Source organism: Thermobia domestica, chromosome 11 (assembly GCF_964235325.1).
Source record: "Thermobia domestica chromosome 11, izTheDome1.hap1.1, whole genome shotgun sequence".
Classification (NCBI taxonomy): domain Eukaryota; kingdom Metazoa; phylum Arthropoda; class Insecta; order Zygentoma; family Lepismatidae; genus Thermobia; species Thermobia domestica.
In genome coordinates, this window is record NC_137464.1 from 243,219,694 (window position 1) to 243,234,527 (window position 14,834).

The 14,834-nt window shown below is 34.4% G+C and overlaps 1 protein-coding gene across 1 annotated transcript in view; it reads right to left on the reverse strand.

The window, feature by feature from the left end:
- The window catches only part of LOC145665514 (monocarboxylate transporter 12-like), a 30,338-nt gene extending 16,040 nt beyond the window's left edge, over positions 1–14,298 (reverse strand). Inside the window, exons 1-2 of the mRNA XM_081732820.1 lie at positions 12,557–14,298; positions 3,519–3,630 (exon numbers count right to left, since the gene is read on the reverse strand). Of these exons, the coding sequence (XP_081588946.1) occupies positions 3,519–3,630; positions 12,557–14,172 (1,728 nt within the window). The 5' untranslated portion in view covers positions 14,173–14,298. The remainder of the gene's footprint in view (positions 1–3,518; positions 3,631–12,556) is intronic.
- Between the last annotated feature and the right edge of the window lie 536 nt (positions 14,299–14,834).

Genomic DNA, 14,834 nt, shown 5'->3' on the forward strand with positions numbered 1-14,834 from the left:
GTAAAATAGCTTAGATTGATCTAGTTCCTGGTGTGATAACTACAATATTTCATATCATGCCCCCATTACGAAATCCTGGCTAAACGAACCAATATATGTTGCTAGTAAAATAGTTTAGAATGATCGAGCCCCTGATGTGATAACCACAGTATTTTATGTCACAGATCCTCCATTACGAAATCCTGGCTAAACGAACCAATATATGTTGCTAGTAAAATAGCTTAGATTGATCTAGTTCCTGGTGTGATAACTACAATATTTCATATCATGCCCCCATTACGAAATCCTGGCTAAACGCACCAATATATGTTGCTAGTAAAATAGTTTAGAATGATCGAGCCCCTGATGTGATAACCACAGTATTTTATGTCACAGATCCTCCATTACGAAAGCCTGGCTAAACGAACCAATATATGTTGCTAGTAAAATAGCTTAGATTGATCTAGTTCCTGGTGTGATAACTACAATATTTCATATCATGCCCCCATTACGAAATCCTGGCTAAACGAACCAATATATGTTGCTAGTAAAATAGTTTAGAATGATCGAGCCCCTGATGTGATAACCACAGTATTTTATGTCACAGATCCTTCATTACGAAATCCTGGCTACGTGCCTGAGTAAACCATTGCAAATATTATACTTAGAAAAGGGGTTACATTCATATAGGGCTAATACTAAGTTGTGCATGAAAATTAACGTACTGTTTGGTTGATTATCCAAAATCAAAGTCGAAATTTGTTATATTTGAGCTTTCTTCATAAGAGACTACAAATTTGTTATTTGTTTGTACAATTTCAACATGGCTGATGCAGAAGAAATGGTTTGCTTAGAGAGAAGAACATTCAAAAAACATTAATTCTTGCGCTGATATGCGAGTGTTTGATAGGTTTATGGTTCATAAAGTTGAATTTCAAAACAGAGAATTGTACTCAGCTATAATTATCATATTTTTATTACATTTTGAGTTGAGTAGTGAATTAAATAACACGTACTTATAATAATAGCAATCTCTTTTGCGGTAAAACACGTAGTAGGGAGAGCATGACTCACAAATAACTTGCTCAGAATACATTGCACTAGCTTTTAGTTTATTAATGCAATTACCCATAAGTTTCGAAATAGTACGTTTATCAAACTCATGCCTTGTTCTCCCCACTGGTCTAGTGGCTACAGCGTGCGACTTTGATGCACTTGATCCTGGGTTCAATTCTCGGTGGGAGAGCACAAAAAGTCTAATTTCACAGCCATTCACTTTCATCATACATCCGTCTACTATAGCCTAAAAGACATAACTGTGGGACATTAAACTAAAATTTAATTCTATATCATTTATACATGGTTTTACAAAAATCGTCATTTTTAGAGAGGCTGTTTGGGAGTACTTGATCACTCTCCACCTACCTCTCTAAAAATTGGTGTACAAGTACTGAGACATTGTTAAACATGGGCATTCTTAAGGGGGCAGACTACTAAATATTTTTCAAAAGCTAACAATTTTTCTTTTGCCCGTTTTTCGTAAGGGAAAAGAGATAATAAAATGTAACCTACCACAATAATAAATAATGTTATTGTACACCCGAAAATACGAATCGGAAGAATTTTCAATGTTGCCATTCACAGAAATTACAGTGTGACAAGAATTTGAATTACCCAAAAATCTAGGTTAAGGCAGCGGCTACAAAAATGAACTCAACGGTAATTGATGATTTATCGTGTTGTCTTGGTTTCCCGTTAAATACTTTTTAAAGAACATTTACATTTATTTTGTAATAACTTATTTATTTTGTAATAATTTATGTAAATTATTACAAACTAAATACAAATAGTATTTAAAAAGTAATTAACAAGAAACCAAGACAACATGATAAGTCATCAATTACCGTTGAGTTCATTTTTGTAGCCGCTGCCTTAACTTAGATTTTTGGGTAATTCAAATTCTGGTCACACTGTAATTTCTGTGGATGGCAACATTGAAAATTCTTCCGATTCGTATTTTCGGGTGTAGAATAACATTATTTATTATTGTGGTAGGTTACATTTTATTATCTCTTTTCACTTACGAAACACGAGCACAAGAAAAATTGTTAGCTTTTGAAAAATATTTAGTAGTCTGCCCCCTTAAATAAGGAGATTTAGATAGTTCCTCAATGATGTCTTGTCCCGACTACGATAGGTCCCATAGTAGTGGAGCTATGAACTTTTAAAGTTCACTTGTTTCACGTTTTCTACACACTATAACTCACAAACTATCCATTTTTGAGCACAGCTCCATATGAACTTTTTTTTTTTTTTTTTTTTTTGGATGTAAGGAATTTGTTTCCAAATTATTGTGACACATTTTGGTAACACTCTGTAGATTCATTTGATGATGATAATAGAAATTAAATTATTTTCACTAAAATTTGGAGAATATCCCCTTTCTAAGACAGTCATAAAGTTTATCATAGTCTAATTAAGTAACGGTATACAGGGTATTAATGAACTAAACCGACAAACTGTAAGAGGTGATTCCTCACATCAAAATAAGAAAAAAAAGTTCATATGGACCTATGGGGAAAAGTACATAGTTTCAGAGCTAGGGCTGTCCAAAATCGCGAAAAGAAAACAAATTTCAAGAGACCCTATTTCGAACTCGAGAAATTGTGGATGGTGGTCCTTATCAGCATAAAGGAAGTCATGCATACACAGTAAAAAAAATGCACATTTCGTTAATGTTCAATAAGTGTACAGAGTATTCCTTGCAGGGTGCAATTCCCAGACATACCATGAGCTGAATTTTGAAATATGCTCTGCTTTATGATTGGTCCAAAGTAGACAAATCTTGATAGCAGTGAACACGGGATCCTTCAGCGCGATATCAGAAGTGTTAAGGATCGTCAGCAGCACGGTCTCTCGTACTCGGGAAAACGCATGCTGCGATGTTTTCTTTCACGCTTATAAGTGAAGAAATCGTGAAATATATCCTGACGAAATGCATCGCATCACACGTTATTCTGAACACACACACACACACAAACACACACACACACACACAAACATGGAACTGCCGGTTCCTAAAACTTCTGACTTCCTCGGAAATATTGGATATCCATTGTTGTCAAGGCTTACCTCCTGCCTTCTTTGGTCCCTCCTTGAAATCAGGGTATATCTGAAAAATCTATTGACAGTATATCTGAAAACTACACCCCGTAGGTGTACCCGGTACACTTATTGAAAATTGATGAAATATGCACTTTTAGACTGTGTATGCGTGGCTTCCTTTACACTGATAAGAGCTACCATCCACAGTTTCTGGAATTCGAAATGGGGCCTATTGAAATTTGGCTTTTTCGCTATTTTGGACAGCCCTAGCTCTGAAACTATGCACTTTCCGCCATAGGTCCATATGAACTTTTTCTCTTATTGTGATGTGAGGAATCACCTCTTACAGTTTGTCGGTATAGTTCATTAACACCCTGTATATAAATTATATGGAAAATCAATTATACTATACTATATTGAAATATTTTACTTACCTCATCGGTGTTCTTAACAGATGCAGAATATCTATAAATATCAGGGCAGGTGCTGGAGATCATTCTATATCGACTAATATTAAATAATCCTCCTCGATAGGAAATGGGAGGTCTGGAAAATGAAAATAATAGATTCCAAAATGTATATACACAATATTTCTTGCAAACTAAATATATTCATAAATGTCTTGCAAAAGAGAAAAACTCGTGTTTTTTAATTCTTAAATACAAGTTGTATCAAGGTATTTTCTCTAATACATCATACCAACGAGAGACGGATTTGGAAGGTTGTTGAATCCATAAAAGAAAATATATTTGTAAGTAACAAATTTTAAGAGATCTTTGTTAGTTAAACGAAATTAATAACATTTTTGTTCGTAAAATATTTATTCTTGAAGTTATTAAGAAAATAAATTTTTAAAAATACAGGGTGTCCATAAAATACTATATACTTTAAAGTGGTATTACGTCACTTTGGATAATCGTATTTAAATAAAATTGGTCACATTTGAAAGAAAAACTCGAATATTTTTGTGCATGTCAACAATGGAACAATGGACAACAATGTTAATAATGGATGGGATCAAACACAAAAAAGTAAATTCACTTATATTTACTTTGTGATTAGTCGATATGGGTTCATTGTTGGATATTTAGCAGACAGTTGTTGTTTCTGCTGGAGATGACTTGGGAAGAAGAAGGCAATGACTTTATTTTCCAACAAGATGGAGCACCTCCTCACTGGCATTTACATGTTCGGTAACATCTGAATAAGCGGCTTCCAGGAAGATGGATTGAACATGACGAAAATGATGATGTCTTCTACGCAAGTGGCCGCCAAGGTCGCCTGACTTGAATGGTCTATGACTTCTTCTTATGGGGTTACGTAAAGGATTGTGTCTATTATGTACCTTCCATTGGCTCAACACCTGCAAGAAGTGCAAGTTCATATCAGTGTTGCCATCCAGTCCATTTCATCAGATATGTTGGAGCGTGTGTGGCGTGATTTGAGAATATCGTCTTCACGTCTGCATCACAACTCGTGGGGTCCACATTCAACGTCCATGAGGTATAGTAAAAAAATATTTGAATTTTTCTTTCAAATGTTCTTCAAATTTCATTTAAATACAATTATTCAGAGCGATGTAATACACCTTTAAAATATGATAGTATTTTTATAGACACGCTGTATAATGCTGTGGTCTACAAGCCTTAAAAACCAAATGAATTGAACACAAGTGTGGTATGTTTCCTTTCTGGGTACTGTATTTTAATGCAGACATATTTGTTGCAAGCACAACACCTCGTTTGCCTTTAACTAAGAGTGTTACACTTTTGTTTCTACTTGTGCTCACATTAGGAGTATCAGTAATAACATCTTCAGTTAGATATTTGAAGACTTCTATGAAGTAAACCGCAAACCGTTTAAACACAAATCCAGTACAACACAGATCTTTATAATATTTCTTCTGACATTATTATTATTATTATTATTATTATTATTATTATTATTATTATTATTATTATTATTATTATTTAATACAGTAGAGTCCCTAAAACTCCGCACTTGATTATCCGGCAGTCCGGATAACTCGGTCACACCCTAGTAGAGTGAAAAAAAAAAAAAAAAAAAAAACGCGTACAGTTTGCTCAAGGTCATTTCCGTGTATTTTTCTGAGGCCTGTCTTTATCAGGCAAATTACTGAACAGTGTGTATTCATTAATTTTCATTTCCATGTATAATAAAGGCTCTGTGCCTTCATAAAGTACGTACTTTTTCTTTCTTTAAGGGTAATTAGACAGTTTATTCTCTGTTATATTCTCAAGCAACCAATACATACAAGTACAGTAGCGTATTTTCAGAGGAAACACTCGTACTTATTCTTCTTTAACCCCGGGGGCGCGGTGGCTCAGTGGTAGAGCGTTCACCTCCGGTGCTTGGGGTCCCTGGTTCGATCTTAGCTCGCGCTGTGTGGACTTTGTGGTGGACAAACACCGTGCTCGTGGGTTTTCTCGGGGTTCTCCAACTTTCTTCATTCCACCATTTCACTCATCTCTCATCATCACTGTCTCCTTTAGCCTAATCGGCATAACCGTGGGACGTAAAACTTAAAGATTTCATTTCATTTTTTCTTTAACCCCATTCCCGATAACCCAGCATTTTCACAAATTCGGCCACCCTTCGGTTCACATTAGGTCGAGTTTTCGGTACTCTACTGTAGTAATAATAATATTTTATTTTATTATTATTTCTTCATGCAGAAATGCACATTTTACAGTACAATTTGCTCTGGGTTCGACAACCCCTCCCTTTCCATTGATACCACAAGGGTTAAGATGCAAATATGACTTATTATTTATTAAATTTAAATTATTATTAAACTTATTATTTATAACCTATATAACTTATTATTTATTAAAAATAAGTTACTAAACTTATTATTTATCTAAATATGCTCACTTTATTCTTTTTTTTTTTTTATCTTACCCTCCATCTTATATGATTTGACTTTTATTTATCTTGGTTGATGTACACTCATGTCCAAAATTATTGTCGCATATCTATAACTGTCTTCTTGTAAGAATATAATATGATCATGATTTTGCAGGGTACTTTTAATACTGATACTATGTGTATAATCGGGAAATATTTGTGGTCATTTTTATAGGGAAATAATTACAAATACGAAAATTAGAATGAGTAAAACAAAATGTTGCTAAAGAGACAAGAAAGTTTTATTTTCATTTTATTGTTCTTATTTACTGCTCTTTTGACATGAAATTTGCTACATACATGTCTTTGCCAATTATACACACACTAACATTATAAGAAATAAAAGGCGAATTCGTTATCTATATATATAAAAGAGAACGTACAAAAATTTGTCCGCTCATCACGCTAATACGGCTGAACCAATTTCTTTCATTTTTGGGGGGTTATTAGGATTTGGACCCTAGATGGTTTTTATCATATCACTTTAATTTTTAATTACCAGTGTCTTGAGATAATTGACCATTCAAGTGTCCATAACGTACAAATCCTTTGTTATTAGTTCATCATAGGTAAAAATAAACGTATTTATATGCAACCCGCATGACCGTGTCACTCGGCGGGTTAACATAAATGACAGGCGATATACAGCGGAAAATAGCTTGAATCTTCTGTTTAAAATTTTTTAATTGATTTGCTTATTTTTACAGACACTTTTACAATATGCCAGCACCGGGATGACCGCAGCGAAGCGGGGCGGGTTAACATAAATGACAGGCGATATAATGTTAAGATTTACTGCAATCTTCTATGGTTTTTATCATATCACTTGAAAGCGAAAAAGTAAAAATTATCTAAGTAACAAAGTTTATTGCGTTCCGGGGTGACCGCAGCGAAGCGGGGTGAACGCTGCTAGTCAAATTATATTCCTACAACAACATATTTATAGACATGCGACAACTATTTTGGACATGAGTGTACACTTCAGAAAATATATATCTTATAAATGTGGAGTTATTTGCATTATTTCAATGCATAAGATTTCCGTTACATAAGTTTGTAAGTAACTGAATCATTGACTTAAGTGTTATGAACTAAATGATGTCACCAGGGGCGGATCCAGAACGGACTTCTGCTGGGGGCGGTGGGTTGTAATGCTGCTACTTAGAGCTACTTTTAAGAGCTCCAAACTCTGGGATGGGTTTTATTTATATATATATAAAATTAAAAAAGTTCCTCTTCTGGAGGGGGCAATTGCCCCGATCGCCCCCTGGATCCGCCCCTGTAAGTCACACAGTACATATAGACATATACACACAGTTGCATAATTCTAGAAACTCACAAACTATATCTTAAATAATTAATTTAATGTAATAGAAAATATTTAAAGTATTACTTCACTTTACTATGATTATCACACAAAATCAGTCAGAAAATCATCAATTTGATGTTATTACTTGTCGAGAACAATTTTTAGGTTTTGTATTCTTAAACGGTAGCTTTTAAAATTCCTTTAGGTTGGCTATTTCTTTGAAATTTGATTGTAGATAAACGAAACATGTAATCATCTGTGAATAAATTGGTTAATAGAATAATTAATAACTTCTAGTTTGTAATTCATAATCAATATAACCGAATTATACCTTAAGAGCACTATATCATGTTACCATGGGCGGCGATTATGGGGCAAGAGGGGGGAAGTTGCCCCCTCTTTTTTGAAGTGACTCTTTAATGTATAGAGTTTCATTTGCAAATGTAAAGTTTTTGTATGTATTACTGGTTCATAGAAAAAATTGTACCATGTAGTATTCGCCGTTGCGTGAGTACGTATTGGTTATTTGTGTTCTCGTGGAGTTAAGAAAGCTACAGGAATTGCATTTTCGTCAATATGCTTGTAATATTTATTGTCTTTCATTTTGTAAGAGTAATAACGTACATTTAATGGCATCTGTGCAATTAAAAATATAAGTTGTTCATTAATCCCCAGTTTCAATATAACTTCTACAAAACAAGCTTCATTATTCATTACTATGATTAATATTATCCTTTCTATATATTTGTTTTGCAGTTTGTTATTAAATAATCTAATCACACAATTTTCCAGACAGAATTTTAAGATGTTCATGGCAATGAATCAAATCTCTTCTTACACTTTCGTTGTTGAGTGCAAAGGGCTAGTACCTAGTTCCGTTGTTCTTGTTAATTTACTTAATAAAATATGAAATACTATATACGGTATTTTAACTGAAAAAAGAGAGTATCCTATTAATTATACAACCTTTCGTAAAACAAAGTGTTTGAAACAACCAGAAAAACTAACATTGATATACAAATATTCAGATTATGTCTTGCCCCCTCCCCCAACATTTGACATCCAATAGCCGCCACTGCATGTTACATTATTATTTTCGAGCAACCCTCAGATAAATACCCACTTGTAAGCGTATTCTTAACTAATCTCTTAAATTAAATTCATAATCTAAATATTCTTCAATGTTATACAACAAACATTTCTGAATTATTTACGAAGCTCTTTTTATTTCATATCGCTCCTTTAAATGTGTTATGTGAAAATTGATATCCATGTTTGAATGCTCCAGTACTTGCACACCAATTTTTAGGGAGGTAGGTGCAGAGTGATCAAGTACTCCCAAACAGCCTCTCTAAAAATGATTGTGAAAATACCAGAGGTTCTGAAAGATGGATACCGGTATTTGGATAGTTCACGTACTAGTTCCTCAGTGATGTCCTGACCCGACTAGCGACAGGTATCATAGTAGTGGAGCTATGAATCCTTAAAGTTCACTTGTTTCACGTTTTCGGCACCTTATAACTCCAAAACTATCCACTTTGAAGCACAGGTCCACATGAACTTTTTTCTTATTTTGATGTGAGTTATCTATTTCCAAAATATTATGGCTAATTTTTGTAACACCCTGTATGTAGTTGTCCTTATCTTGACCTATTCCTCAGATTAAGAACTTCACTCATTTAATTGTAAATTAACAATTAAGTTGTAATGTATTTGATACAGTGGCGGATCCAGGGGGCGATCAACCCGCAGAACAGGAAACTTTCTTATTTTATATATATAAATAAAACTCATCCCAGAGTTTGGAGCTCTTAAAAGTAGCTCTAAGTAGCAGTATTACAACCCACCGCCCCCCCCGAAGTCTGTTCTGGATCCGCCCCTGATTTGATAATATGATAAAACACAATAAAAATATTGATTATGTTCAGTGTTTACTAGAGATGGGAAGAGGATCACTATTAGAGTCTATGTAAGTTATAGAAGAAAGTTTTACATATTTATTTCATGATAATTTATCTCTACTATGAACCTAATTTCTATATATCAATTTATAACATATTTCAAGCGTTAGTTAAGATGTAATTTTTATTTCTGTGTAACGAAAGAATATGTGCTAGGTGTTAAATAAAATTGTGTTCTTTAAACTAATTACTTAATTAACAATATTTATTTAACCAAATCAAAAATTATTTAATTTAAATAATTTCATACTGAAAAAAACTTTTTTGAAAAAAGAACTTAACATGTTACTTGAATTATTTCATTGTAAAATTGTTTTGGTTTCTTTGAAATAGAAGTCTGGATCGTCCACACTAAAGACTCAAGAGTTAAGCTTCATACTAGTCCAGGTCAACATATTTTTCTTAATATTTTGTATTTTTGTTTAATGTTTTCATTTAGATATAAGTTTTTGGAGTTTACATCATTTCAATATATTTGTCTTGTCCACTCGTCAATCTCTAAAATCATAGGCACAAAAATAAAGATATTCTTATGAGGGTCATTTCAAAAGTTCTGCACACTGAAAGATATTATGGAAGTAAATAATTTATCTTTACAGGCCTTCAATATAATCTCCATTCCTGCTTATGGCAGTTTCCGAACGTTTTGGTAAATTCTATTTTCCGGCTAGGTCACCTTCATTGTTGGGCTGTCTCATCACTCGGGTCACATCACTGGAAGCTTCGTCAATTGTATCGAAACGTTTTTTTTTTTTTTTTTTTTTTTCGGGCGTGGAGAGTCGGAACTTTTCCATTGTGACGACTGAGACTTCAGTTCTGGTTGAAAATCTCCTATCCAGGTTTCAACAATTGTATGTCTGTTCGGTAACGTTGAAGGAATTCTGCGATTCTTTTGCGAAAGCTTTCTGTCTTCAGTCAGATTTTGGGTAAGCCATATGGCAACGATTTTTCTCAACTCTAACTTTTCAATAAAGTTTTTGTAAACTGCAGCGACATGCAAATGCAATTTCCTCACATGTTTTTTGTGGATTTTCTCTCAAAATGTCATTCACAATAATCTCAGAGGTGTAGTCTGTTGTTGATGGTCTTCCACTTCGTGGGTTGCCCGCAGTGCTTACACGACTTTCACGAAAACGAACTGATACATGCTACGATCCACTACACTATTTCCACAAACCTCTCGCAAAGCATTGTAAATTTCAGTTGGATTCTTTCCTCGCAGAGTTTCGATTTTGATATAGGAACGCTGGTCACTATGTGTAATCCGACCTGAGGCAGGTTCACCTTTCATTTTAATACTGAATTTCTCACAACACAGCCACGTGAACCGGCAAACACAGACATAACCCTCAAGCCCAAACTCTTACTCACAACATAAAATTGGACTTGATCACACCACTCAAATGATCGCGCATGCGCTGTGTGCAAGACTTTCGAAATGATCCTCGTATTTCAGATTTAAATAGCTCTTGATCTAGAGTAGTGCAGCAGATAAACCTTTTTCCTACAGTGGCGTCCCTTAGAACTATCAAAAACTCTAAAATAGCTCGTAAACGGCTGTAATTTGATACAATTATGATTCAGATTGCCCAAGTGATAAGAATTAGAAAGATTAAAACATTTTTTTCTGATGGAGAACCTCTAGGAAAACCAATATTTCCAAAACTGCAAATATCTCACACATGACTACAAATTATTATTTCCTAATTGTAATGGGATTGAATATCTTCTTTGATAAGTTCTTCTGTTTAGTTATTAGCCATACTTTTTACAATATAATCCAAACCCAGGCAGACAAGGGCTATGCCTTTTCTTTGACAGTACTGCAATAGAATCGTTTGATTAAACATAAACATATGGGGTGGTCTAATTGAGGTCATGTTGGTACTAGAAGTTAAAAACAAGACAGAGTCGATTAGTGAGGCTTATAATTACTCATAAATATATAGAAATGGATGCAGAAGTGCTTTAAATTTGTACAATATTAATTTTTCTACTTTCCTTACTTTATAAATTTTATATTATTTTCAATTTTTATGTTCCTATTTAAGTTTTAAATATTGTGAATAAAATACTTTTATGTCATAGTAATGATAAAGTTTACTAAGAAAAATGAAGGAATTATCTTCTGTTTAAAACAGACTTGGACCTTATAAAAATATTGGAAACATTTAGTTAATTTGCGAAGTTTGTCTGAAAGATATATAAATTTTAAAATTCAGATATTGAACGAAAGTAGCGAGTTATAATTTATTTACAGATGTGCATCCTAAAACCACGACAAAATTAATCCTTTAATGCTGTTTGGGAAACAATGCATTTTGATTTTGGAACAAAATAACTCATAGTTTAAACAATTGAAATGTAGAAATGTTGAAGCAGTGGCTCCTTCTAGGATAGACCTTTCAAGTTTATGACGTCAACAGTAAAACTATCAAGTCGACCACAGTTTTTTACATCTTGTCCTAATTTTGTTCGATACATAAATCCACATAATTTCATAAGCGTATATATTATTTAAAAGAAATTTTACCTGAACAGGATCGAATCAAGATCTTTAGTTAGATCCCTTTCCAGCACTAAGGCTGTATGGAACATGGACCTACACCTTAAGGTAGGATCCGAAAGAAATTAACTTTTAACTGCTTTTAATTGTTTGCCATTTTCCTAACATATATTTCTTTGCATATTCTATTTCCAGATCCCACAAAAAGAAGTATTAACATCATAACTAAAAGTTTAAATTAATAATCATGGCACATTAGTAAACACTAATATTGTATGTACGACGAACTTTTCTTTCTACAGAAGTAACTTCAGAAGAAAATATATTTAGATAACATATATTAATCAATTTAGTGGATTAAGAGCCCTAATCCCTGCGAAATTAAAATTCCGCTAATTTTACAGTAATTATGTGATATCTGCAAATAGATAAAAGATAATTGAAATGTGGAACAAAAGCGCGCTAGACAATACATTTGCATGATGTACCGTTATCACGAGTTACCTAGTAGCTTTCCGTTTGCAGCCATTTATGAACACGAAAATAAATGACGATTTTCTAAATGGCTGGAAATTGAAGGCAGATAAGGGAGTCGTGATAACGGTATCTCATGTAAAATAATATTGTCTAGCGCGCCCTTGTTCCACTTTTCGTTTATCTTTTATCTATTTGAAGATATCACACAATTACTCTAAAATTAGCGGCATTTTAATTTCGCCCTGATGGGGGGCCTCTTAATATACTGACTAGCGAGTAATATAACTTTACCTGACAACATTTAAATCCTTAAGATAAGAAGAAGCAGTGAGTCGTCTTTCTAGGAATCGAACCCGTGCCTGTTCGTTACAAAGTGAGCACTCAGAATTTGACTGTCTTGGCCCCTCTACTTCTGAAGTTTGACGAGATAAATTTGATGACTGACAGCAATTCGGTTCTTCGTGAATAATTAACGTCTCCCTAGAACCAAGAAGATTGTTCTCTTCAGTAATTTCTTCTTCGGCTGAGGATTTTAGGGTGAAAGAAGTGTTTCTGGATGGAGATGACACAACAGATTCACGACGAATGCGACTACAGCCAGTAGGATGATCCTGATCGTCCAACATGTGCACTTTCCCATAATCACTGAAACTCCGCGAGGTAAACAGATGTTGATGACAATTACGAATCGCGTCAAATTTTAAATTTTTATTATGAAGATCTTGAGGGTGTACTTTATCCTTATCACGTATAAAAGTAGGCAGATTAACAAGAGATCTAAATGGACGTTGATTAATTTCTACAGGTGATTTGTTATTGTTGCCTAGTAAATATTGGGGGTTTCCTCCACTTTCTAGAACTCTCCTGAGTTCAGTAATATCTGGATAGTTTTCTCGAGGCGATAATTCCTCTGTATTTGTGATCTTTTCAGGTTCATTCTTCTGTCTTTCATTTAGATTTCTCATTAAAGCACCACAAACACACATATTAAGAAAAAACCCTGCGTGTATAAGAGTAGCACCTCGCCATCCATACTCAGTCACAAGAATTTGTGTCAAAGGAGCAATGATAAACGTTCCCAAACCACTTCCACACACACTTATTCCTGAAGCAAGAGACAGTTTCTTGTCAAAATAAACAGTAACAATCACAACTCCTGTTACGTAAGTGAAAGACAATCCAAATCCGGACAGAAATCCATAAAAAATATATAACAGTTCCATTGAATCTGAAAAGCTACTAATAACAAACCCTGCAGTGGACATTATTGAGCCAATAATAGTGACCGTACGACACCCAAAGCGATCGGTAAGAGAACTTGCAATTGGTCCTGCAATCAAAGGCACAGCCATAAATATGCTCCCTACTAAAGCAGTTTTTCCCTTACTTGCACCAAAGTATTTTAGGAGTTCAACATACACTACTCCAAAAGCTGAAAGCACACCAGTTTCTACCATACTCATAAAGAATGAGGCTCCAACTACCACCCAGCCCCATCCTCCATCCGGTGGTGTTAGAGGCGATGAAGTTACCCTCAATTGTTTCTCACTAGGGGGCTCGTCATTTAGTACCGTCTTCGTTTTACAGACATTTTTATCTTCTTCATGAAGATGAACACTGAACTGTACACTGCATTTGCGAGTAGGAATTGATGGGCTGTCGGTACCATTTCTGGCTTCTAATTTTGCTGAGTCTTTGCGACCTGAAGAAGGTAAGACTTCATTATCAGCTCTTGGTGATAAAGAAATGGATTTGTCTTGGTTCGAAAGCAAAGCTGTCCAGGCACCACTTCTACCAGAATCTTCTTCGTTGTCCATTGAAGAAAGTGCTTGTATTTCTGTCGATGTATCATTGTTTGATGTTCCTTCGCTGTAAGGTGCAATATGATGCATAACACCTCCCACCATTAGCAAACAAAATTTGCCACCAACACAATAATAGAACTAATTTGTAAGATACTGTATTATTGGTTGTCTTTATTGAAAGAGTGCCATGAAGAATAATCTTCTCGCGATGTCCACTATCGAGCAAGAAGCTTGTTGTATCGCATGAAGTAGAACATCCTGAGAAAAACCTGGAAGAAAGAAAATTAAAGTTAAAATTAACGATATGAGCTAGTAAAAAGAAATGATTTTGCCATGTATTATAGTAAAAGGTGTTCCATATAGGACGCCGAAGTAGAATCGAATGCGTTTTTCTTTTGTTTCGAATTGGTCAGACTTGTTTTTACCGTTGTTGTTATCTGTTGTCACTCTGATTAATATAGCTCCGTTTTGACTAGTTTGTTTTGGTTTTCAGTCACGGAGCTGTTTACTACTAAGCAAAACGTTCTTATTATGAAGATATTTTGCACAGTGGCTAGAAATGCCCGGCCAGGTCATGTGATCTCATACCCCGTGATTTATTCTTATAGGAGTTTGTGAAATCAGAAGTTACATCAACAAACTAGGCACTCATTTGGAACTGAAGGCGGAAATCATACGCGTGATTGGAGACATCGAGACAGACATTTGCGAGAGGATTATCAATAATGTTATGGAGCTATAAATGCATACAGATTCAATAGCGG